At 41.7% G+C, this 25,773-nt stretch overlaps 1 protein-coding gene and 2 pseudogenes across 1 annotated transcript; 2 read left to right on the top strand and 1 right to left on the bottom strand.

The window, feature by feature from the left end:
* Positions 1–613: 613 nt before the first annotated feature.
* On the bottom strand, positions 614–3,972 carry LOC130434166 (regucalcin-like; annotated as a pseudogene).
* A 3,769-nt stretch (positions 3,973–7,741) lies between these two features.
* Positions 7,742–15,172, top strand: LOC130434579 (uncharacterized). The gene is made up of 5 exons (XM_056764807.1): positions 7,742–7,860; positions 7,944–8,000; positions 8,134–8,242; positions 8,441–8,539; positions 14,356–15,172. Exons 1-5 carry the CDS (start codon positions 7,742–7,744, stop codon positions 14,722–14,724), a joined length of 753 nt encoding a protein of 250 aa, XP_056620785.1. The 3' UTR covers positions 14,725–15,172.
* A 790-nt stretch (positions 15,173–15,962) lies between these two features.
* On the top strand, positions 15,963–23,362 carry LOC130434578 (meprin A subunit beta-like; annotated as a pseudogene).
* Positions 23,363–25,773: the final 2,411 nt, after the last annotated feature.

The following is a 25,773-nucleotide window of genomic DNA, read 5'->3' as shown; positions in this document are numbered from 1 at the left end:
CCTGTGTGTAATACCAGAAAACAAAGATTTTCATCCGTCCTACGTTATCCTGCATTAATGCGACGGTGGTAATTCCAACGTTGGTTAAATAATCAATGCCGTGAAGCGATTTTAGCTGCAAGTTAAAATAAGGATGAGTTTAACTCACCAAAATAAGATTCTCCACCAGATCTATCAAGATCAAATACATGAAATGAGTTATTTAAAACGTCAATTTCAGTCAAGGAATTATTTTAGCTCAAAGGAAAATACGTATAATAATCGTCATTACACATACCATTCCATTCCATTCCATTTTCTACCGCTTATCCAAACTTCCTCGGGGCACGGAGAGCCTGCGCCTATCTCAGGAGTCATCGGGCATCAAGGCCATTACACATACATATTTTACAATTCTAATTAGCAGTATAGTGATATAAATCCTATATGTATTCGTCCAGCAAATGCATTGATGATTTATACACTAACATTATCTCATGACCATAAGTAACGTGACTTTACCAAACAGAATTAAGAGCAATGGTAGCATAGATGGAAACACAGTTTAAGTGACCAGTTTGTGAGCGTGAACACAGAGAACACATCACAAATGCCTTTATGGTTTTTATTAAACTCTAATCTACACATAATGACAACAAACAAATACATGAAACACAACCGCGCTCGGAAGCGCAGAGCTCGGCTCTGACAAAATGGTCAGTTTGCATTTAATACCTAAACTTAGTCATGGACATAGTATGAGGTATGCTATGGTTTTAGAACATAGCTCATCATATAGGGAATTCAGAGAGTTGTAGTTACATATGAAACATGCAAGGCATTGAACTGTGAATCATTCCAATGTATGAATACATCAAATCAACCCTAAATCAAAACTTGTATATTCAACAGTTACAGAGTACTTAAAATGGCATGTGCGCCAATCCACAACCTAGACATTTAGATACATTTACAGAAAAGGATAGTTTAATAAATCAAATAAAGTTCCTATTTGTCAGAGAAGTTTTCTGCTTAGCCTCAGATGTTAAGTAAGAGATGAGACAGAGACTTATCACCAATGCTTTGAAGCTAAGGAGTCTTAAATATCCTACAGAGGAACCAAATGGTCATCACACTCACTGTGAGAGTTCAAAAGACCAAAACCAGACCCATGGAGCCATGCTTGCTATGGTCTTTTGATGATGGTATCTAGAAACCAGGACAAAAGGGAGTGAGGCTTTTCTCTCAATGATCCAGTCACTACAGCTGTTTCATCAGAAAAAATGGTAACGGATCAACAAGCATCATCGCTGTCTTCTTGGTTTTTATCCAGTACACGAGAACGATGGAATGGCCGTCACTCCCACACCCGTGACCTGCGGTGAGAATAAAGGATGTTATGAGTCAGTCATAATGTCAACCCGTGATGTCACCTTACAGTATGTGTTATGTCACCTTAAATAGGCAGCCAGCCGAAGGCTGTATGGCCAGTGAATCTCCATCCATGTCTTTAAACGGCGTGATGGTGACGTACAGATCAGCGCGATCCTTTCCACCTGCACAACACAAGGTGGTCTTCTCCTGCCAGTTTCACCGTCTGCAGTCTGGTGCCTGAAAGAAGTCCGTTAACTTTAGGTATTGGCCAAAAGCCATTTCAATAAAAACGGCCGCTTTAAAGACGTTACTCCATAAAATGGTCTCAAAATAAAATTTTAGTGGGGTTCATTTTCCTCCGGCAACACAAACACAAATGGCAAATAGATTGAGACACTCACACACCTGTTTGTGGGTCGATGCGCAAATCTCTTCCTCCATGGTAGCAGGCGACCCACTGACACCCTATGGGTCCATACACATACCGTCTGGTACGTCTTCATCGGGCTCTGCCCAGGAAAACCCTGTGGTCAACTTAATTAAACACACACACGTGCGCGCGCACGCGCACACACATACACGCACACACACACACACACACAAACACACCCTGAAAAATAAATACAGTACGGACATCCAGTCTGGCTGTGGATGTGGTGAAAGAAGCGGTGATCCAGTGACCCGTCCAAAGTGTTGGAGATGTCCACCTGGTCTGAGTGATGAAGAACGGTCAGGATAAAGTGTGTACAGAGACCCCTGTTTCCTCTCCATCACGGCCGGCGGGAGTTCCATTCCCATGGTAAACGGACAGGCTGGGGGTAACGTGGGTATAATAAAATGAACTGCAATACATTACACTTTTACATCACTATACACTTAGCATACAGCAAAACCTAATGCACTCTTCTAGTGTAGAGTCTCCCACATAAATGGTACTTTTTTCGAGTATATACCTGCAAAGTACCTCCCTGCTTATCTACTTTCCATCACTGAAGCGAGCGTTGGGTTGGGTTTTTTGTCCAGCTGGGCACCTGTTGTAATGGAGTGCATGACCTGTTGAACAACCGCAGGGCGCATTCCCCCCGAGATGACGTAACCGCCTGCTTTTCGCAACAAAGAGCCTACAGGTTTTTCCGGGACAGTAAAAACACACAACGCCCTTCTCACAGGCGCTTGGATCTCATAAAATACTGACAAACTTTCTGATGCCTCACCTGTAGTGATACTCTACTCACGACCAGACGGGACTCTCGCCGAATTCATTCTTTCCTGGGGGGTGTTCTCAGGGATGCGGGAATGTCTTGAAAAAACGAGTGTGCATTAGAAGTGTGTTTATCAAACAGTTACACAACAGATTTATATTAGGTTAACTGTCTCTTTCCATTTTGAGCACATACCAGACATGGACTTTTAAAGGTTGTAAACGCTCGGGAGATCTTGTCAAAAAGAGGAAGTTAAAGGAATAAAGACACTGACAAATAAAGTGTTTGTGTATGATGTATTGTGTTTTGTTTTATTTTCATTGATCTACCACCACGTATAAACAGACGTTGAAAGCCACACAGTTTACCGTGAATGATTTATTTCATCATTTTTCTTAGACAAGTGAATTGACTCGGTCACCATTCACAATAAGCACACATTTGTGCCTAATCTTGTCCTTAATAATACAAGCCCAAAAACGGCTCCGTTATTGTCTCGTCGGCACACTGCTGACGTTATTGCGAACAGAATCACACGTGTGATGACGGGTCTTACTTACAACCCCTCCTAGCCTCGAAACCGCCATCGGTCCGGCGAGGGAGAGACGAGCTCGCAGCCTCTGCGTGCACACACAGCTCTCCCTCTAACAGCTGGCCTCCGTTACACGAGAAATGACAGATTTTTCATCTACAGCGGTGTTTTGTGGTTTGCATCGGTGGATCCTTTCGCTCAAAAGTGCCCGCCGTTCGAACTGTACGTCGTGCATTGCGCTCTGTCTTCTTCTTCTTCTTCTTCTTCTTCTTCTTCTTCGCAGATAGGTTGTAGCTAGAAGGGATGCAGCTACGGCCGGAAGTGGTGCAACATCTCGCCATAGAATTCCAATAAATTACATTAGCTAACCTCTACGCCTACCCAAACCCTAAACCTAACTTTACAATAATACAAAATATAAATCAACTGTTTATGTACTGAAATATGTAACGTGTTGATAACGTTAGTCTATGAACATTTGACACTACGACCTGTACAAATAAAAACAAATGATTGCTTCCATTGTGTTACGTCTGATCTTTGACCTTACGTCCGTCCAGTACGTTAGGTGACGTGACGTGCTTCGGCTCGTTGCCGTTGTATCAGAGTTGGCTTTAAAGCCTTACGTGTGAATCCATTTGTGTGTGAGGGCTTCCAACGACGTCAACTGGTCATAAGACAAACACAACACGGTGTATTTACCACGATCAATCTATACTTTGTTAAAGCACTGCTTGGTCTGCAGTTGGAGCGTTGCCATTGGCTGTTGGTTTGAATAATTAATGAGGGAGGTCTGTCACAGTCGTTCTTTAACGATTTTCGTCTATAAATATCATTGTGTTTCGAGTTGCGTTTTGAGCAATAGGGTGTATGATAAGGGCTCTGTCGGGATCGTGTTCACAACGTTGGACGTTCATTGAAGTTCGCCCCCTACCGTCGTCGAAAGTAGCAGTGCCGATGGGAGGTATAAATAGCAGGCGCGCGAACTGCTATATCGGCTGGGCCAGAGAGCGTCGCCTCGGCCAAGCCAACATGCTACTAGAGTCGCTAGCTGAGTGGCGCGCTATTGCACCTCTGACCCAGCCCCTGGTGCCGTCGGTACGCCGATGGGCATCAGGTTTTGCTTCTTGCAAGTGTATAAAAGTCACAGGTACTTTATTTAACCTATTCAACGGCAAGAAGTGAAGCCGTCCCACCGGAAGTAAGTCGAGTCCCCTGCTGTAGTCATTTATATAAGAAAACTCAGCAATGTAAAGGAACTCGGCAATAATCTTAGAAAAAACGCCACGCAGTGTGTAAACCTCCCTCTCTGACCCACCAACCGAGACGCACTTGAGGCTGCGGTCTTTCGCCTCCTCGTTAGAGTTTCCGCCCGTCTCCCGTCCGGACCGACGTCGGTTCAAGGCCCGAGCAGGACAGGTTACGTATGCAACTTTTGTTTTGGAACAAAACGTAGGAACATATGAAGAGATTTGTATCAAAATGAGTTATCACGTCAAGTTTTTCTTCTTGTGCGTTCTGATTAATATCAATCAAACTGCAGTTGGTTTGTTTTGATTTAAGCCATATGACTTTAAGAAATAAGAGAATCTGGTTTACTGAATGAGCATTGAGGAGGAGAGCCCTACTCATAAAATGTCCTTCTCGTGCATTTCTTTTTTCTCTATTTCCTCAGAATATTTGTCATTCTTATTGCTTCTTTATTGCCTTTCTTCCCGTGCCTTGCTTAATTTCCGTTTATTTACATCAATCACTGCCTTAATGCAGTATACAAACAAAGAGTTTGGTTCCAAAATGAGATCACTCGGTTCTTTAAAAGATTTCTAAAATCGTGTTTGTCATGATGTTTTGGGTGCGTTTTATTGTACTACATTTAAAGTTTCTAAATATATTCCATTTTGTTCTTATAAAAAGCATACATTTAAGATAGTTATAGAGGTTCATGTACCTCTCTGATTTGAACAAAGGCTATAGGCCTCATAGGACGGGCACCAAGCAGCTATGGACCTCACATCTGCTTAGCATCAAACACACACAAATGCTTTTGAAAACACTAGTTGGTACCAGTCACAGACGAACACAGTATACGCTATTGTATTGACTTAAGCACATGTTTACCCTTTAAATACACTAAACACTATGCCAGGTGTAGTAAATGACAACGTGCTTTTCTTTTTAAGATGGATGTATGTGCATTTCTTTTTTAAGCTTTTAAAAGGTTTTGCCACAGTTAAATACTGATATATGGAGCTTGACATGTAACTGTGGAAGGTCAGAAAAGGATGGACTAACAAAAATAGGTGATGCCATGTGAAACCTGATTTAAACCTGATTCTAAACGGTGAGAACAACGCGAGAACAATGTATAAAAGATGGAGTCAGATATGTATTGGTCAGACATCTTCAGATGAACTCTGTATGTCTCGCTTTAACTTGTTCGAACAAATTAAAGATTGAAACTTGGCTTCTTGGTCTTCGTGATTTCGCTCAACATTTGATGATCGATTTCTCCACAACAACTGCGCCTCCCTTCACTAGCTGGCCTCCGTTGAATACGGTATATATCTGTGAAAAATAAGCTTTCTTCAAGGCACTCCCTAAGAAATTCAGCTTAGCACATTAACGCATGTGAATCGGAATTGAATATAAAAAATGAACGTGACGTATTATCTCGTGTTGGAACCAGTCTCTTCATATGTATATTCTGTTAAAAAGTATAGGCTATATTCACATATTAGTTAATGGAAGATACTTCAAGAGTTAAGTGACAAAGCCAGAATGCAAAATAAACCTGTTTTTTAAGGCACTCACCAAGCAAATGTGGTCTGAGATCAGCCAGTGTGCTTGAACCTAAAGATAAGCTTCATTCACCAGCTAAAAACACAAGTATGAAACAGTGCCATCTGGTGGTGAAGGGCGGTAAAGGGAAAATTAAAATGAAGCGAAATTGTATCAGATTATCGTTTACTTTATGGGAAAGTAAAAGCCATTGTTAAAAGAGATTTAAACTACTTCTTGCATTGTTTAAAAACACATTGTTAAAAGTGCTGCTCAAACAAATCTCAACGAATGTTGTTTGCCGTCATATAAACAGACTGTAAAAATGCCACCATTATATAATTATCCATTTAATAGGGTTGATTGTAAGAACTCTACATGATGACATAAAAATGCGACTTCTGATTGGTGCCAACTCAGTAGTTTGCCCAGACTTGAAAACATTCAACAGATCCATATGGAAGAAAGTTGGTCAAGGTACGAAACTTCCAGACTTCCATTTCCATCGTCTTTTGCAAAAATTGCTATAATTTGTTAAGTTTTGGGGTTAGTAGCCTAGGGTTATTGTTTGACAATTTTTTTCCAAAGCAGCTTTACAGGGGCAAACAGGAAAAACATAAAAAGGAAAATACAGAAAAGTGCATGGTATTTATAGAACGAGCAAGATCATTCTAATAAATAATATCTAATTAATAAATAAATGAATCCAGTCTCCCGTTGATCAAACACTGCCCTGCTGTGGCGAGGAACCCAAACTCCAATGATTGATTAATGGAGAAAAAACCTTGGGAGAAACCAGGCTCAGCAGGGAGGGCCAGATCCCCTCTGACGAGTCATAGCTGCACTCAGTGACCCCGACCAAAAGCCACCGAGCAAATATCCACGAGGAAGAGGGAGAGCCCACTCTCCGAAAACCGTACAGGTTCAACCGGGTCCCACTCCACGATCGACACCAGAAAACAGAGGAACAACCAGGGAAAATAGCAATGGCATGTTGTAACTTTGTTCCTCTGTTGTCCGACATCGACCACAAAACAAGGCCAAACTGGACCCACACAGCCCCAGCAAATGAATCCCCCCAACCACAACCAACGAGCCCCCCCCACAAACACCCACCCAGGAACCTCCAATCAGGGCCACTGAATGCAGCTATAACTTCAAACTGCTGACATGTGATGTAAATTTAGCATTAAATACCAAGTATTGTAACTTCAGCATTATTGTGACAAGTTGTCTTTGCTCTTGGTTGGGGATGGAGTGGTCTGAGCTGGGATGTTCAGATGGTTGTATTTTTCTTTGGTGGTGGTGGAATTACCTTAGATGGAGCTGATGATGGTCAGTCAGTCTGCAGCTGTAGCTGGCCTAATCTCTAGTTGGGGATGGGCATATGTCAATCATCTGGACCTGGCGGAATTTCTCACTACCTCGGGGTGGGCATCCCGAGGCGGAGGCAGAAGGAGATTAATTAGCGTAGCTGCTGTTCATTAACTATGCATTAAGTGAAAGCTTGGCTGAAAAGATGTGTCTTTAATCTAGATTTAAATTGGGAGAGTGTGTCTGACCCTCGAATAGTATTAGGAAGGCTATTCCAGAGTTTAGGTGCTACGTATGAGAAAGCTCGACCCCCTTTGGTGGATTTAGTTATTCTAGATGTCATCAAAAGTCCATCAAAAGAGTTTTGAGATCTTAGAGAGCGTGATGGGTTGTTATGTGATAAAAGCTCAGTTAAGTAAGTAGGGGCTAAACCGCTTAAGGCTTTGTAAGTAATTAAGTTTACCCGCAACTTAATTAAGGGGACGTCAAGACGCAACGTCATGCCCATCCCCTTTCAACTGCTTCTGTTGCCACTACTCCCCCTGTTCCTGCTCGAAGGGCCATGTCTCAACCTGCACATACCATCACAACCATACAACGTGCAACTGTTATTGCTGTCCCAGCACCTCCAGCTTCACCAGCACCACTATACCAAACCCTGGATGATGAGTTTGATGACTGGTGTGTCCTATCTAAAGAAATAATTTTGTACAATATGGTTTGGTTTGAATGACTGGTTTGACAATGTACTGTTTAATTCACAGTCTGCTTCAAACTGAGATCAATGAAATAGGAATGAGGCAGCAGGAGCAAATACAGGGGTACTGTAACTATTGTGTCACCAGGACTTGGTCTTGTATGACTAAAACAGCATATAGGAGACGTTGCACTAAAGGGATTTTGAATAAACTGATAATTCTTCATTTACTTTGTTGATTTTTTTTATTTTTTCAGCTCTACTCTGAGAACATTGGTGTGCCCTTACTGTCAGATGGGTGGGCTGGATGCTAAGGAACTGCGGGATCACTGCAATGCCCAACTTGCCTATGACAGCACATGTGTGGTGAGTCAGGATCAGATGTCAATTCATTCCAATATCTTGTGTGTCGACTGACACTTCAGCTCATTAATACACACTAATCCACTGATGTCTATCTTCTTAAACATTTCTCAAAATAGAATGTTCAATTATCATAAAGTGTTTGACATCTTTGTGGCTCCATACACTCAAAGCACTCACTTTCTCTCTGGCACCCTTTAGGTTTGTCCTGTGTGTGTTGTTTTGCCTCATGGTGATCCACAGTACTACAGCCGCAATTTTATCGGCCATCTTAATCTGCGACACATTGAGGATATAACTGTAAGTTATAAAACATACAAATCAACGTTTTCTAAAAAACTGTTTTTTCAGACCCTGACAGTTTTTTAACTATAATACTCTATTTTTTCTGATTGAAATAACATCCACCAGAATGATGAAGTCAACTTTCAGTGTGCCCTCATGGAGTCATTTAATGAATCATTTTAAAAAGTGAAGTAAGCATGGTTCCCTTTCGAGGGAACTCGCACTGCGTCGCCATGGCAACGCTTTGGGGAACGCCTCAGCGTGACCAGCTCTGAGCACGTGTGTCAACATCGTCCAGTAGTGGAACGCTACGTCATAGATGACGTATGGACCAGGAGGTATAAAACGACATCCGAAATAGTGAACTTCAGCTCTTTTTTTCTCAGCAACGGCTCTGTGTGTAGTGTGTGTTTGTCTAGTTAAAAGAAGCGTGAGTGTGTTCTGTAAAAGAAGTGTGTTTGGTTAGCCAGTTTGCTAACATGTCAGAGAAAAGTTTCAGACATTGTGCTCCTCCTTGTTCGCGTTTTATCACGAGCAATGATACGCATGATCTCTGTGTAGTCTGTCTGGGAGCGGAGCATGCACAGTCAGCAATCGAGGGAGCTGACTGTGAAGCCTGTGGACTTTTACCACAGCGTACGCTCCGTTCCCGTTCAGCACTATTTGATAAGCACGGCCAGGTGCGAGCTCCGCGTGGTGATGGTCCCGCTTTTGCCGAGGCAGAGCGGAATCTTCGCTCGTGGGGCTCGCAGATGGACGTCAGGGAGGCTGAAGAGACATGCTCCGGCTTCTCTTTACCCTCCGTAGCTTCCACCTCTCTCTCTGCTGAGTCGGGAGCACGCACTGCGGTTTCTCCCGCTCAGAGAGGGAGTCCGGTTCGGCAAAGTTCTGCATCTGAGGATGTAGACATAACTGGTATCGAAGCAGGAGAGTTAGATTGTGTTCCCCCTCTTGCTGCTTCGGTTCACGCCGATCTGGTGGAAGTCATGACAGCTGCGGTAGCCCAACTAACAATAGACTGGCCGCAAGATAAACCTAACGCTCGCCCTGAGAATAAGATGGACGAGCGATGTCTCAAGCATAACACACAACACTCACGACGCAAACTCCCTTTCTTTTCTGACCTACATCAGGAGGTGTGTAAGTCGTGGCAGCATCCATATACCGCACGAGTATTCACGCCACAGACTTGCATTTATTCTAATGTTCAGGGCTATAAAGAAAGAGGTTACGGGGCGATGCCGAGAATAGAACAGACGCTTGCGAGCTATCTGTCTCCATCCACGGCTTCGTCCCTAAAAGCCCCTACCTTGCCATCAAAGCCATGCAGGGTGACATCGACTTTGATTGGCAAGGCATATGCGGCAGCAGGGCAGTCCGGGGCTTGCTTACACTCTGTGGCACTACTTCAGGCGTATCAAGCAGATGCGCTACGTGAATTGGTCGACACGGGACTGGCGGATGTTTTACAACCCGTCCGTCATGCTTTGGATGTTTCTCTCCGTGCTACTCGGGAGACTGCTCGTTCTTTAGGCCGTTCCATGGGCGCTATGGTAGCCACTGAGAGGCATTTATGGTTGAACCTCTCAGACATGAAACCATCTGACAAAGCATTTCTTCTGGATGCCCCATTGTCCCCTACGGGCCTTTTCGGCAACGCTGTAGATACCGTTGTTGAAAGGTTCGAGGAGGCTAAGAAACAGGCTGCGGCATTTAAACTTTATCTCCCCCGCCGCGGACAAACTCCCCAGGCGGCGGGGCGAGAACAGCCACAGGCGTCCACTAGCTATCGTGAGCGTCAGAAGCGGAGTGTTGCTTCCCGAGCCCCACCCCAGAAGGATGGGGGTTCCGGAAGAAAATTTCACCCGCAGCCTTACAAACCTAGGACTGACCTGAGGGCAGTCATCCAGGCGAGGAAAGGGGAAAACAAGTAAAAGTCCTGACAGCCATTTCCCCCCGAGGAGCGTGCGCTCGCACCTCATTATACGTGCCCGTTCCTCCTCGGTGTCCCCAGAGGGTTCAGCCGGCTCTGCCAATCGAGGTTTGCCGAGCCGTTGCGGTTCCCGTAATAATATCACCAGAGGCTGGCCCCAAGAGGCTAGTCCCCTTAGTTGACCATTTGGCAGCCTGGAAAAGTCTACCAAATGTGTCACAATGGGTCCTGCGCACGGTAGAGCAGGGTTACCGGATCCAATTTCAAATCCGCCCACCCCGCTTCAACAGGGTTTTGTACACCGAGGTGTGCCCTGAGTAGACTCTGGTGATGGAACAAGAAGTTCTAGCAAAATCGCATCTGTCGGTTCAACATCGAGATGTTGTTCTCGCACATATGGAGGAGCTAGGGCTGAGGCTGAATACCAAGAAAAGTGTGCTTTCTCCAGTACAGAGAACCATTTTTTAGGAGTAATATGGGATTCCATCACAATGCAGGCGCGGCTCACGCCTGCTCGTATTGTTGCAATCCTGTCAGCCGTTTGCAGAATAAAGCTAGGCCAATCACTGACGGTAAAGCTTTTTCAGAGGCTGTTGGGACTCATGGCAGCTGCGTCCAACATCATTCCTGTCGGCCTGCTGTATATGAGACCTCTACAGTGTTGGCTCAAAACCAAAGGGTTTTCCCCGAGGGGCAACCAGTTGCGCATTATCAAAGTGACACGCAGATGCCTGCACACGTTGAGAATGTGGAAAGAACCTTGGTTCGTTTCCCAAGGACCAGTGTTGGGAAGCAGTTGTCGGCGCGTTGCACTGACATCCGATGCTTCACTCACAGGTTTGGGAGCTGTTGTGGAAGGGCCAATGGGGCCAAAACCGATGGGAGAGCCAATTTCGATCTTGGCACATAAATTGCCTAGAGATGATGGCAGTGTCTCTGGCGTTGACACACTTTCTCCCACAACTCAGAGACCAACATGCGCTTGTCGGACAGACAACACAGCTGTGGTCTCATACATAAATCACCAGGGGGGTCTGCGGTCACGGCAACTATACAAGTTGGCACCTCAGATCCTCCTTTGGTCTCAGGGGGAGCTGCTCTCCTTGAGGGCAGTTTATATCCCCTGTCACCTGAACCGAGGAGCAGACATCCTGTCGAGGCAGGGGCTGAGGCCGGGGGAATGGAGACTCCACCTAAGGTGGTGGAGCAGATTTGGATGAGGTTTTGCTGGGCAGAGGTAAATCTGTTCGCGACTCAGGTAAGTATGGCACAGGTGTGGCCGAGGTTTCACCTGTACGCCTTTCCCCCGATCGCTCTACTCCCGGGAGTTCTGGAAAGGGTGCGCAGAGACGGAGTTCACCTACTGTTGGTAGCCCCGTTCTGTCCGGCCTGAGTGTGGTTCTCAGACATCTTAGACCTGTTGGAGAACTCTCCATGGGAGATTCCTTTGAGGAGGTACCTCCTTTCTCAAGCGGAGGGTCAGATACATTACCCACGCCCGGAGTTATGGAAACTATGGGTTTTGCCTCTGAGAGGGCTAGCCTTCTAGACACTGGTCTCTCAGCTGAGGCTGTGGAGACCATACTTAATTCCAGAGCTCCTTCTACAAGGAAGCTTTATGCCTTGAAGTGGGGAGTCGTCACTACTTGGTGTTCAGCTCACCGTTTGGACCCTGTAACTGCCCAGTTTCTACAGTGCTTGAGTTCTTACAAGATCCCTTTGCTGCGGACTTATCCCCATCTACTTTATAGGTGTATATGGCAGCCATTTCTGCCTTTCATGTTCGGCTAGGGGGCATACCTGTGGTAGAGACCCCTTGGTTCTACAGTTTCTTCATGGTGCTCGCAGGTTGAGGCCTGTGAGCTACACTAGGGTACCTACCTGGGAAGAGAACGGTAGAGAAAGAAATATCAATCACAGCTCTGCTAAATTAAAAGCAAATTTTAAAAGAGCTATGTTTGAACAAGTTAGACAGGGAATTACACAAAGACTAAACGCTTGTCCGGGAATTTTCATCCATTCAGTCGCTCTTAAGTTTCTTACTCTTAAGACAGTCTCCCTGATGGCTATTACTTCTCTCAAGAGAGTGGGAGATCTTCAGGCCCTGTCGGTTTCCCCTACGTGCCTTGAATTTGCTCCTGGTTTGGTTAAGGCGTTCCTTTTCCCCCGGGCAGGATACGTGCCTAAGGTTATGGATGATGTACCGAGACCCATTACCTTGCAAGCATTCTGTCCTCCACCTTTCAGGAGCAAGGACCAGGAAAGGTTAAATTTGTCGTGTCCAGTGCGAGCACTGGACTCGTATGTACACAGAACTGCGGCTTGGAGGAAAGCGCAGCAGCTCTTCGTATGTTTTGGTTCACCGAAGAAAGGTCTGTCGGCAACCAAGCAAACCATCAACAGATGGATAGTTGAGACTATCTCTCTGGCCTATGAGGCCTCTGGCAGACCATCGCCTTTGGATGTCAGAGCTCATTCTACTAGGGGTATGGCGGCCTCCGTAGCCTTAAGGTCGGGGGCGTCTATGCGGGACGTGTGTGATGCGGCAGGCTGGTCCTCTCCGCTCACATTCGTGAGATTCTATAGTTTGGACATGAATCTCACCCCGGGAGCCCAGGTGCTTGTGTCTTCCACGTGACATTTTTGTACACACAGACAGGCATTTGGGCGTATGGCGGTTTGGGTATTTCGTTCCCCAAAGCGTTGCCATGGCGACGCAGTGCGAGTTCCCTCGAAAGGGAACGTCTCGGGTTACGTCTGTAACCCTTGTTCCCTGAGAAGGGAACGAGACACTGCGTCACCTTGCCATACTCCCTACATCCCTGTAAGCCTTTTGCTTCGAAGTTTTTCGAGCTGAAGTTCACTATTTCGGATGTCGTTTTATACCTCCTGGTCCATACGTCATCTATGACGTAGCGTTCCACTACTGGACGATGTTGACACACGTGCTCAGAGCTGGTCACGCTGAGGCGTTCCCCAAAGCGTTGCCATGGCGACGCAGTGTCTCGTTCCCTTCTCAGGGAACAAGGGTTACAGACGTAACCCGAGACGTTTTGGTGTATTGATTACTATTTGACATTAGGGAAATATTTTGAATTGTCAATAGTGAGGGTGGGCACTAGATTCTCTTATTTCTAGATAGCTTTTACTTTAATTGATGCAGTATGATGTCATAAATATATTTTTTCAATGTTTTGGAGCACACTGGTTAGATAGATATAAACGTATTCATCCTTAAAGCCTTTCGTTTTGATTTCATTGGGATGTTAATCAACAAGATCTTAATCAGAACCAAGCGTTTAATTGTTTGAGTAACCGATTGTTTTTACTGAGTCTTGTCAAACTTTATAAATATCTGATGTATCTTTAGCATTTGATTTATTTTACCTAAAGTTTAATCATCTCCATCATCCTTGGATGATGCATTTGCACTATTTAGCACATGCAGTTTAGATCTATAGATTCTGATGATTTATCCAACCTACAGTCATGGAAGATGTTTTGGAAACCAATACTGCCTGTCGTGATTCTGCCTCATCATGTCTTGTCTTTCTTGGTCCTGGGGCAGAATCATAGCAGGACCCCTTGTTTCATGTGGAGAACGGCTTTTGGCGCTATTGGCCTTCCATACGCTTTCTCCAGGTCTTGTCTCTGTTACCGCCCCTTCGTCTCCTTAGTTACATTTAGTCATTACATTTACATTTAGTCATTTAGCAGACGCTTTTATCCAAAGCGACTTACAAGTGGGGTAGATAATGGAAGCAATTAGGACAGCATAAGTACAACAAAAGCATAAGTGCAATCAAAAAGAAGACTAGTCTCATATAGCCTAACACAGTATTCGGAACCATTCATCCATTCATTCATTCATTCATTCCTTTTTTTTTTTTTTCTTTAGAGTAGAGAAGAAAAGAGTAGAGAAGAAAAGAGTCAGAACAGATCAGTCAGATGTTGGCGGAATAGATGTGTTTTCAGGCGTTTCTTAAAGATGGCTACAGAATCTGCAGATCTTGTAGCAGTGGGCAGATCATTCCACATAGGTGGAACAGATCCGGAGAAGGTGCGCGAGAGAGATTTTTTACCTTTATGGGATGGCACCACAAGACGTCGTTCGTTTGCAGAGCGTAGGGATCTGGCGGGTACATATGTCTGCACCACCAGTAGTGGTCTTGTAGGCCAGGAGCAGAGACTTAAATTTGATGCGAGCGACTACGGGAAGCCAAGTTACATTGTTAAGTGTTTCATGACACACACGTGTTATGGTTAATTATCCTGTGTTAGTTCACCTTTAAACAGTCCTCATGTTTATTGTCCTGTGCCAGTTCATTTTGTGACATATCTCTGATGAGAGTATTGTTTATGCCTGTGATCTTTACCAAGAGTCAAGTAAGTCAAGTCAAGTCCAGTCAGTGTAGTTATTTGTCCAGTGTTGTATTCATCTAGTCTAGTTAGTCTGTGTTCCTGTTGTCTACTTGATTATTCCCTTTGTCATTATTGTTTCACCCCCTCGTGGGCCTTTGTTTTGTGTTTGTTTTGTCTGTTGTCCAACACTGCCTGCAATTGGGTTCTTCCTCACAATTCACGACAACTGCCATATTTGACTATGCACAAATATCCTTATAAAAGCCTAATTGGCAAAAAGATTTTCTGATACAAATCTGAAGTTGAAATTATTTTTAAGATATAGGCTTTGTTATATTAAATACAGAAATGTATTTTACTGCACAAAAAATATGCAAAAACATGCAATGCTTAAAAGGTGAAATTACAAAAGCCATTTTGTAATAAATAGAAGCTGTGATTGAAAAGATTAAAATAACTGCCCCAAGTTTTTTTTTTCAAAAACTGTATATGTAATGTATTTTAACTTCTGTAATAAATGTTTGAATGCTATGTTTTAATGTGTACAAGATCTACCTTTTTAACTTGCATTTATATTTTGAAATTTAGCAGACACTTTTATCCAAAGCGACTTACAAAGAAATGAGAAACAGTAAAGCGATTTGATATAAGGAGGAAATAATACAATAAGTGCTTGTAACGAGCAAGGCGGGACAAGAGCCGTGAGGGAATGACGCGAGCCCGGTGACGCTGCACGTTGCACCGGTCTCGCATCTCTCACGGAGGAGATCTGAAGCTTAAAAGGACGAGCAACAGGAGTGTAGCAAGATTCCAAGTAAGAAGGAGCTGGGAACCAGCAAACATTTAACAACTCTTATTAAAATAAACAAAAGAAAAAAAACAGCTGACAGCTCCCTCACTGTCGAATGCCGCCCACACAAGCATAATAAACCTAACGTAAAGTCCAGGCCTGGTCCTCTCTCGTCACCCCTCCATAACACCCTGAAGGCATGACACCAGAGGTAGAATTTGAAACAGATGAGAGGAGTACCTGGGATCCCTAGCATTGATAAGGTTCCTAGCACGATCTGATGATTCACTGTACTGTATCAAAGGCTGCAGATAATGCTAGCAGAATCAGGACAGAAGAGTTGGATTGCTTCCATGACGGATAGCAGTGCCATCTCGGGTGAGCGATTGCTTTTGAAGTCTTAATGCGTAGGGAGATAGGGAGAAAAACCATGGATGAGAAAATCCCAATCAAGTATTTCTGCAATAAATTGGAGAAGCAAAACAGGTCTGAGAGAATTATTCATTGTGATTGTTTTGAGTGGGGGCATGCCCTGGTTCTGCTTAAATGTGGATGGAAAAGTGCCAGTGAGCATGAAGGTGCTAATGATATCTGTGAGTGCTGGTATGAGTGTGTTTGATATGGCCGCTAAGAGATTGGAGGGGACTGGGTCGAGAGGGAACAGGTAGGGGGTGGCTGGAGACAAGTTTAAAAACTTCAGTGTCGGTCATTGCATAGAAAGAGGAGAATTTGATGTTGGATGTGAGGGTTGTGTGTTTGGAGGTTAGTTAGGTTGAAAATAGTTTGCTGATGAATGATTCTTAGCTGTAAAAGAGGAAGTGGGTGGAGGGAATAGAGGAGAGTTGAACGTTTCGAATAACTGCTGTGTGTTAGATGCATTACTCACCTTGGTGGTATAGAAAGTTATTAAAAGTGGAGCAAACACAAGCAGTTTCTGCCAATCTAATATTAATCTTGAGTACAAAGTAGTATGGCTTACTTCATATCTTTAAAGAGTATTTAGTTTGATCACAACTATTCAAGACAGATAAAGCATCCGGTTATTTCTGAAAACAGTCGATCTCCTGGAGGAGTGCAGTGCAGTGGGAGCATACACTGGTTGACGCGTGGGTGTGCCCTTCTCTCAAAACAACGTTTTTGTTTGTTTGTTTAATGTTAAATCTTTTAAGATATGCATTTATTTAGATTTTTTTTCAAAGTAAAAATTGTGGAATAAAAAAAAAACAAAAAGGTTGGTAAAACTGTGCAAAGATGCCAAAATATGCTTACAAACAAATTTGACCCTCCCATTAGATAGAAAGAAAGTGGGAATAATAATTTGAAGAGTTTGGTTCCAAAATGAGATAACTCATGTTTTTTATTGTGCATTCCAATAATATCAATCAAACTGCAGTTAATAATAAATAATAAAAACATGTTAACATAATAAAAAACAGTTATCTCTAGTTGTAACCAAATTCTTCATTTATTTGTAAATGACAATAAAACAAATAATAAAACAACAAACATCCATCCATCCATCCATTTTCTACCGCTTATCCGAACTACCTCGGGTCACGGGGAGCCTGCGCCTATCTCAGGAGTCATCGGGCATCAAGGCAGGATACACCCTGGATGGAGTGCCAACCCATCGCAGGGCACACACACTCACTCATTCACTCACGCACTCACACCCTACGGACAATTTTTCCAGAGATGCCAATCAACCTACCATGCATGTCTTTGGACCAGGGGAGGAAACCGGAGTACCCGGAGGACAACAAACATCAAGTTTCTAAAAGATCAAGTGTCTCTGCATGCTATAGTAAACCTCTTTGCCAATGTTCAGCTACAAAATGAATTGTAACGTTTACTGTCACAGAGGTAGTAGTAGTAATATTTTGTCTGAAAGCATCAACAAATCTTGCAGCGGGACTTAGTGGGACTCACATTAAAGTGTGTGTGAGCGTGCGTGCATGTGTGTTTGTGTGCGATATTTTGAAGTGCTGGTCACCATTTAGCTTTCTTTCTCATAGGGCACAGCCTCTATCCGGCTATTTACAGATGAACTGTGTTCATAATTATTTATTGCATAACATTGACAGGTTTTGGAAACTTTCTTTTATTTTTACTCTATTATTCATGTGTTGGCTGCCACACAATGAATTTAATGTGCCATTTCTCCCTACCGCTCACAGCATCGTGACTGAGAGAGAGAAAAACCCTGCGCTGGGAAACTGATACATAATTTTTTACGATGCATAGATTGTGAAGTTTTGAAATTAATTTGGAATTGTTGTTTGGATTAATTTCAAATACACTGGAAATCTTCAGTGTTGCATTTGTCCTTTCTTTAACAATAGCACATTCAATTTGGAATTGTACATTTGAGTACTTAAATCTTTGTTCATTTGACGCTACAAAAGAAGTTGACGTTTGCATTCTCATTATCACTGAAGGAAATAGCCAAGCATTGCTGTCAAATGAGATTGTGAATGTTTCAGTGTTTCTAGAGGAGCAGATCATCTAACACAACCTAGACGACTACCCTAATGGGTCTTCTTTACTGTGTTGACTTATATACAATCCCAAGAGACTTAAGTACACAATCGCGGAGATACAAAAAGTTTTCAAGGGTATTGGCAGTGTCAGTTGTTCTGAAAATGTTTATGGATTGCGCAATAGGTTGCTTCAAGACAAAGTGTAATGGCAAAATAGTGCTTTTCTTGGTAGAGTTGAAAATAGCCAATTTGTACTAATGTTTTTTTTTCTGTCTACATTGTTAGCTACATTGTTCGAACATTAAACTAAAATATGTCTCATATGTTACAGAAAATGTTAATGTATTTGTTCTTAAAATGTTAAAGGCAGTAAGCTTTGTCCATAAGCCATTTTTATGTACACTGTTAAACCTTGCTGTAAATTACAGGGCTAATAGCTTTTAAATAGGCAGTGTTTAGCAGTAACATTGGGAATCAGTATTTTACTGAAACATGAGATGCATTTCTGTAGCGCAAATAATATTTTACAGTTAATTACTATATAAACAGATTACAGATAACAGCTGTATTATTCAGCTGTAAAATACTGACTTTTTTACTACATTGTCACTAATTGCAGCACTATTTTTTGCCAAGAGTAAGATTTTCAGTCAGAAAACAAAGATTTATGCATTAACACACACGTATGTGCACTGGCTGCTTAATTCTTAACACAAAGGTGTTGCCCCTTTAAGGGCAACCAGGTGTGTGTGATCTCTGAGTTTATGTTCTTTTGCTTGTGCTGTGTTAATTATCTTAGTAACTGGATTTTCATGGTTTAAAACTTAAAATCGAATCCCCAACAATGAGTGAGTAAACTTTTCAAATATTTAAAAGTTTTTTTCAAATATACTGCAAATGTAGGTAAAGTTAATCATTTCGTATTATGTGCTCTGTATCTTTTAGTTCCAAAAAGCTACCTGTTAGCTAGCTTTTAGGATCTCACAACTTTCTGTATCCCATAGTGTTGAACATTATTTTTTATCAGCAGCTGACCCCACCGCTTGTTTCTTTATTTAACCTGCTTATTTTTTATTGTGTAGTCACATTACCCACAATGTACAGATGCAAACTAGCATCTAAGTCAAGTAAGTAAGTTTCACAGATATGGATGAAAATTAAACCAGGAGTTTAACAGGAGTTTAATCAGTTAAACTATTGGGCATTTAAGCTTTTAAACGTATTTTAGACTGGGATTATAAATAAGGCTTGAATATGAATTTAATTTAAAGAAACAACCTCAGGTTTTAAGAATTAGGAACACTTCGGTAATCCATTACTATTATTGCACCACTACAAATGTCTAAGAAAACTTCCAAAAAGATGTCAGTGGAAAATGAGCTATAGCGTGTTAAGATGTTATGGGGCAATCGTGCCCTAATGGTTAGAGAGTCGGACTCATTGCCGGCTCGATCCTCAGGGCCGGCGGGTAACGATTGCGGTACCCTTGACCAAGGCACCTAACCCCTACATGTTCCCCGGGCGCTGCAGTGATAGCTGCCCACTGCTCCGGGTGTACGTGTGTTCACCACTTGCTGTGTTTGTGCTCACTAATCACTGGATGGGTTAAATGCAGAGGTCACATTTTGAGTATGGGTCACCATACCTGACGAATTGGTCACTTTATTGGATGGTTTTGATGGTGAGCCTCGTATTTCAGGAGATACACTTCTTACTTCATCAAAGTGGATGATCAGCATTGAGGGGAAAGTGACACATTGCATTGATGAGGAGCTAGATTTTGCTGCAGCACTCTCTGTTCTTTTTGCTTGCTTTTATGTTTTTAATATTGAGTTCCAAGAGTCAGCCAGTGCCACACTAGAGCTCATTCAACGGTAAGTGTTAAAAGAGACATTACTTGCACAGTAATGATTTTAATTATATTCTATCATGGCTGTATTTGTTGTTGTTAGTGTTTTTTTATGATTCTGTGTTTGATTTGTTACTAACTGATAAAAATCATTTAATTTTCAGATTCTTTGTGAGGATTAATCCTGAGGGGACAAAATGTGTTGCAAAAACTTGAACCAGCCGCAAAACTGGCTCATCTGTAACAAGAAACGTTCAAACCCGCATGTTCATACATTTTTGCAGCGGCTCACCGTATTTGAGTGGAAAACATGTAATTAAGTTAGTGCAAGCAATATTTATTAATACAATTATTGGAATGCATAAAGAGGTCATTTAATTTGTGCTGAGTTACTACCAGTTTGGAACAACATGCTAAACCAAATCTACAAATGATTGGTATTGTTTTTGTTTTGATTATTTATGTTTTTTTAATACTTTTTATTATATTTAAGATTTTCCTATTTTCTATGTATTTGAGTTTCTTGTGTAAAAAAGTAAGTGAATATTTTAGTTTTTTGGTAACATGTATTTTTGTGACTACTATTTAATGTGCAAAGTTGTGTTGAAAATATGTTTAATGAATTAATATGTGAAAAAGAAATGTTGTTTATTTATATATTTTTATATTGTAAAAGAAAATAGAATGTATTTGGTTAACATTTTGACTGGTCTTTGCCATACATGTCTATATACACACACCCATATCTACAATACAGTGTTATTATTTTCTATATTTTCCTTTAATTTTATTTATACTTATTTATACATTGCTGTACACTAGCAGTGGATGTTTTATTTCAGAATAACATTCAGTTTTGTTGAATTATGTAATTTGTTTAATTGTCGCATGTAACTATGAATTTTCTTCTGTTTTGTATGCATGTTTTGTAATAAAGTAATAAAGTAATAAATTACGTTTGCAGCATTTTTGATGGAACAGAATGGCTAATAACATTAAATACACAGAATGTATATGTAGTATTCTACTGTGATTGTGTTGCATTACAGTAAATAACTATCACTACTCTTGCCAGTTATTAGCTATTATTCTTGATTTACAGTAAAATACTAACAAAACTGTTGCCAGTTAGTCACCGTAAAGTCTCAGTTACAGTAAAATACTGGCAACACTGTTAGTGTACAACACCTATTCTGTTCTTCTATCTCCAATCTCCATATTCTGTGATTTTAATTGTTGTGCCATAATTGATTATTATCTGCCACCCTTTATGTTTGTCACTGGGTTTTGCAAATATCTAAACCAATATACAGTAATAAAAAGTGTTTTCAAACTACAGTGTTTCTTCCATATTATGAAAAACAGCGAATTTGGACATGTGAGGTTTCAAAAGGACAGTGATGAGATAAACTTGTTTCCTAAACATCTGCCAATATTGCATCTTTTACATATTTTGAACAGTTTGGTTGTTTCTGAAAATAAATGCATATATTTGCATTTAAACTTGGGAGAAATGTTGTCACTGAATTACAGAATGAAACTAAAATCACCATTTTGCCTCAACACTTACCTATAGAAAGTAAATCAGAAAACAGAAAATAATTTTGAAGAGTTATCTTCATTTTTTCTGTGGCTCAAGTTTTAACATTAAAAAGTGCTTTATTCATGATCCATAACTCTTAATGCACTTCTATCATTACTTTTGGCATCACAAACTGCTTGGCTTGTAAGTTGCTGTATTTACTTAACAGTGATTTGTTTTATAATGTTGTTATGGGGGCACTTTGGTCTTCATGATAATAAGTTTATTGATACCATAGAGCGCCATAAAGAAACTATTATTCATTTTTGCCCTGTGGTAGCTTCTTTTTTTCAAAGCAGCATAATATGACTTTCATAACTTTCATAATGAGGTGGAGATCTGGCAAAACTGAAGTTTGGCTTTGCATTGTCGGATAAAAGTTTTCACTTGCCAGGTTTCGGGTACTTCATGCATTTCAGCACATTGACAGGAAATCACGGAGACAAGGCGTACCTGGAGAGTCGTCTCTTTTACCCCACCAGAGGCTTTCAGTGCCTGCAATTCTATCATTACAACAGCGGGGGCGATGATGATCAACTAAACATTTGGGTGCGTGTGTACACCGACGACGAATCCAAAGGAGACCTGAGATTGGTTGAGGCGATAAGTGGTAATAAATCTTAAATATCCAATAAAACGGTTAAGTTTTGATATAATGAATATATCTTTGAATTATGAGCAATGATCTGTATTTTACTATTAAGGGGGTCCTATAAACTCCTGGGAGCTGTACCATGTGAGCCTACAGGTCTCTCAAAAATTCAGGGTGGTGTTCGAGGGGGTAAAAGGACGTCATGCATCAAAAGGGGGTCTGTCTCTGGATGACATCAACCTCTCTGAGACGCAGTGTCCTCACCACACTTGGCGAATTAGTGACTTTTCCAGCCTTCTCGCCACAACCCCAGTGGGTTCCAAAATCTTCAGTCCACCCTTCATATCCAGAGAAGGTTACTCTTTTCAGGTTAGCCTGTATATTAAAGGGAAGACAGATAGCCAAGATAAGATGGCAATCTACTTCCACTTGACTTCCGGACCTTATGATGAGCATCTCAAATGGCCGTGTCCATGGCGACAAGCTTCCATGGAGATGATGGACCAGACTCCAGACATCCAAAAACGCATGAATAACCAGAGGATGGTCACTACAGATCCAAATAAGACCTCCACTGATTGTAAGATTAAAAATGTGGAGTTCTAAAGCAATAGTGCAATAGATCATAGTGCAGCAGACACCATTGTTGTCACCTTTATGGTTTCATAAACAACATATTCTCTTTGTGCAGCTGCAGGTAATGTGGAATATTACTGGGATGACCCACAAAAAGTTGGTAGTCTGGTCACTGACTCCAATGGCAATTCATACTATCGGGGGCCAGGTTACGGCACCACCAATTTCATCACGCATGAACACTTCAAGAGCTTTATTAAAGGAAATGACGTGATCTTTGTCCTGTCTCTTGAAGGTTTGCTTTAAGATGTTTTATTAGAAAACCAAAAAAAAATTTCCCACAACACGCAAAGTACATACCACACAGGTAGGTGAACCGTGGTTAACATTTGATAGTTTTCAATAGATGCAACTGGACTTTTGAGGCAGCAGCTTGCAGACTTTGGGATCCAGATATCAGAGATCTGAAACAAGCAAATGACGATTCTGTTACAGCTTCCAACGGCAGTTCAACAGCAACGTTGGCGATAAGCGTCTTTGTGGCAGCTGCCATGTTTATGGCTGTCGCCCTTGGCGCACTGTACTATGTGCAGAGAGTTCGGAAAAGACAGATGGAAAGAGATGGAGAGGGTGAACCAGAGAAGACCGATGGCTGTGAGTGTCCACATGTATAGCAAATGATCCGGTTTGATTCTCTCCCAATATTATGACAAGTGTAACATTATACTTTGGATATACATCTTATATTTTAATTAATGGTATACTTACTCCAATTGATTCTGTTTTTTTACAGAATCCTAAACATAGCCCAAAATACCCAAGGATGTGGACTAAACATTAAACTACGCGATCTCATTGCAAAAGACAAAAATTGTTAAATGCAATAACGAAAAGAAATGTGAATAAATTGCCCTGGAACCTGTCAGAGGGCAGCAGATTATCGGAAACATCACCAATTGAAAGAAATTTTCATTTTGACAAAAATAAATAACTTTCAAAAATAAATAACAATCTTTGATGCTCACGGTTTATTTGTCTGAGTGTATAACAACGAGGGGTTGTAATATCACAAGTTATTCTTCAAATAAATGAAAAATACCATTTCCCAATGCACCTCGTCTTCCCTCAGATGAGGAAAACCACATTATCTGATACCATGACCCAGTTGTCATCCTGCATGCATTCAAGCAGTAGATTAACCTTATCCTGGTCAATCTCCTCTTCCTGGCCTTTATTAGTGCGAGTCAGAAGCTCAGGCTCGGCCACAGACAGAGACCTGGTCACTTTAAAGGCTTTCAGCAGAGCAGTCTTAAACACTTTCATTCTGTAAAGTCATAAAAACTATTATTTCAGAACTGTTTGAGGACAATATTGGCAGAGGTTACAGTATATGACAGGGAAAGTGAAGGGGATACTGATATACCTGTCTGAGCTGATGTCACCTTCATTCCTCTGAGATGCTGGCTTGCTCTTCTGATTAGACTGAGCTGCCAAGGTAGAAATGGTAAAGCTGGTCATATATTATCAAATTATGATACACCACTACATTTGCTACGAATATGGTTACCTCAGAGTCTCCAATTCTCCAGCAGAGGGCGTTGTCCCCAGAGTTCTAACTAGACTCCTTTTTCCAGTAACTCTAGCACCACTGATTACACCTGCACCTATTGCTAATAATCCAGACTTTGCATTATATTCCCTGTGGTTGAGTCACATTTGTGTGCAGTCTTGTTTTGCCCCGGTTGAAATTCATGAGCGCTTTTGGATTACTTTGTTTGGATCGTGACTTGGACTTAGAACTTTGGCTACCTCCCTAACCCCCACCTGTTCATATACTCCTGAACGTCATCTGCCTGCCCTGACCTTTATATTGTTTAACCCTTTGCTTACATTAAAACTGCGTATGGATCCTCAAGCTTATGTGTCCGAGTCCTCGTTACAACATTTCACAGAGCTTAGATTTCTTTGACTTTCTGTTTTTCTGTCTTGGTTTTGGAAAACATACATTTTTTTCTCTTTCTCCAGAATCTACAAAATCAAATTATGCTTAATTCAGATACATAACAGAGCCAAACGTGTATTGTAGTATCGGCTATGCAGGATCGGTTCTGGAAGATTTCACAGGTTACCATTTAAAAAAAAGCGAACTGCATCTCCCTAGGCAGGAATGGGCAGAATTTATGATACATGTATTTTTAACAGTAGCGAACCCTCATGGTCCCCAGGACCATTGGTTATCAAGTAATTTGGTCATCAAATTGTTAGTTATTTATGATTTAATAGGCCGCTGTGCTTCAATTCATTCTGGCTGCCGATGTGAGCTTAATTCGAGATGGGTGATTTTGATTTGTCAGTCTTACATTTTACATATTGTGCATAACAGTGACATCTTATCAGGTAAATGGTAAATTTACTGCATTATTTTCCAAACGTTTAGTTCACTGTAACGCTACCAGTTTAATATTAAGATTTATTTTAATCATAGTTAAATCGCTGGTGAATAACTGTTTACTCTCCGCTAGTGTAGGTTTTTCTTTGCTGAGAGCACTGTCGCTTTTTAAACTGGTGTTCTGTACTATTGTTTGTGTTGGTTTTATGATCAGAATGGGAGGCAGTGTCGGTCATGGGTGTGTGCAACTCTGTCCATTATTCTGTTGAAGAGCACATACACGCGGCACACCGATCATAATGCACATTTGTAAAGATGATTTGTATTGCGTGTTATTTTGGCGATAACGGTCTGCCTGTGCTGTTTGGCTTGTTGCGTTTCAAGTCTAAAGTAGTATTGCAAATGTATCATGTGGTAAGTGTGATGGTAAAATTTTGTATACGCACTTCTATAGGGAGGCACAGTAAAGTAAAATAAGGTCAAGTGTAGGGGTTCGAAGGGGGGTTCGGGTTGCGCGTGAGCAGAGGGCCAAGGCTCAAACGTCACTTAATATAATGATTGACGCGATGATGAACTCCAGTGGTAGAGGTCATCTGGTGGTAAAAGTCACCCGTTTGTTCCAAGAAAAGTCAAAATGCAGTTATCTTGAGGCAATTGAAGACAGTGAGGATTCAGTAAACCTTTTCGGATGACCCC

This window comes from Triplophysa dalaica, chromosome 13 (assembly GCF_015846415.1).
Source record: "Triplophysa dalaica isolate WHDGS20190420 chromosome 13, ASM1584641v1, whole genome shotgun sequence".
In the NCBI taxonomy this organism is placed as follows: domain Eukaryota; kingdom Metazoa; phylum Chordata; class Actinopteri; order Cypriniformes; family Nemacheilidae; genus Triplophysa; species Triplophysa dalaica.
This window is presented reverse-complemented; position numbering and strand designations above follow the sequence as displayed.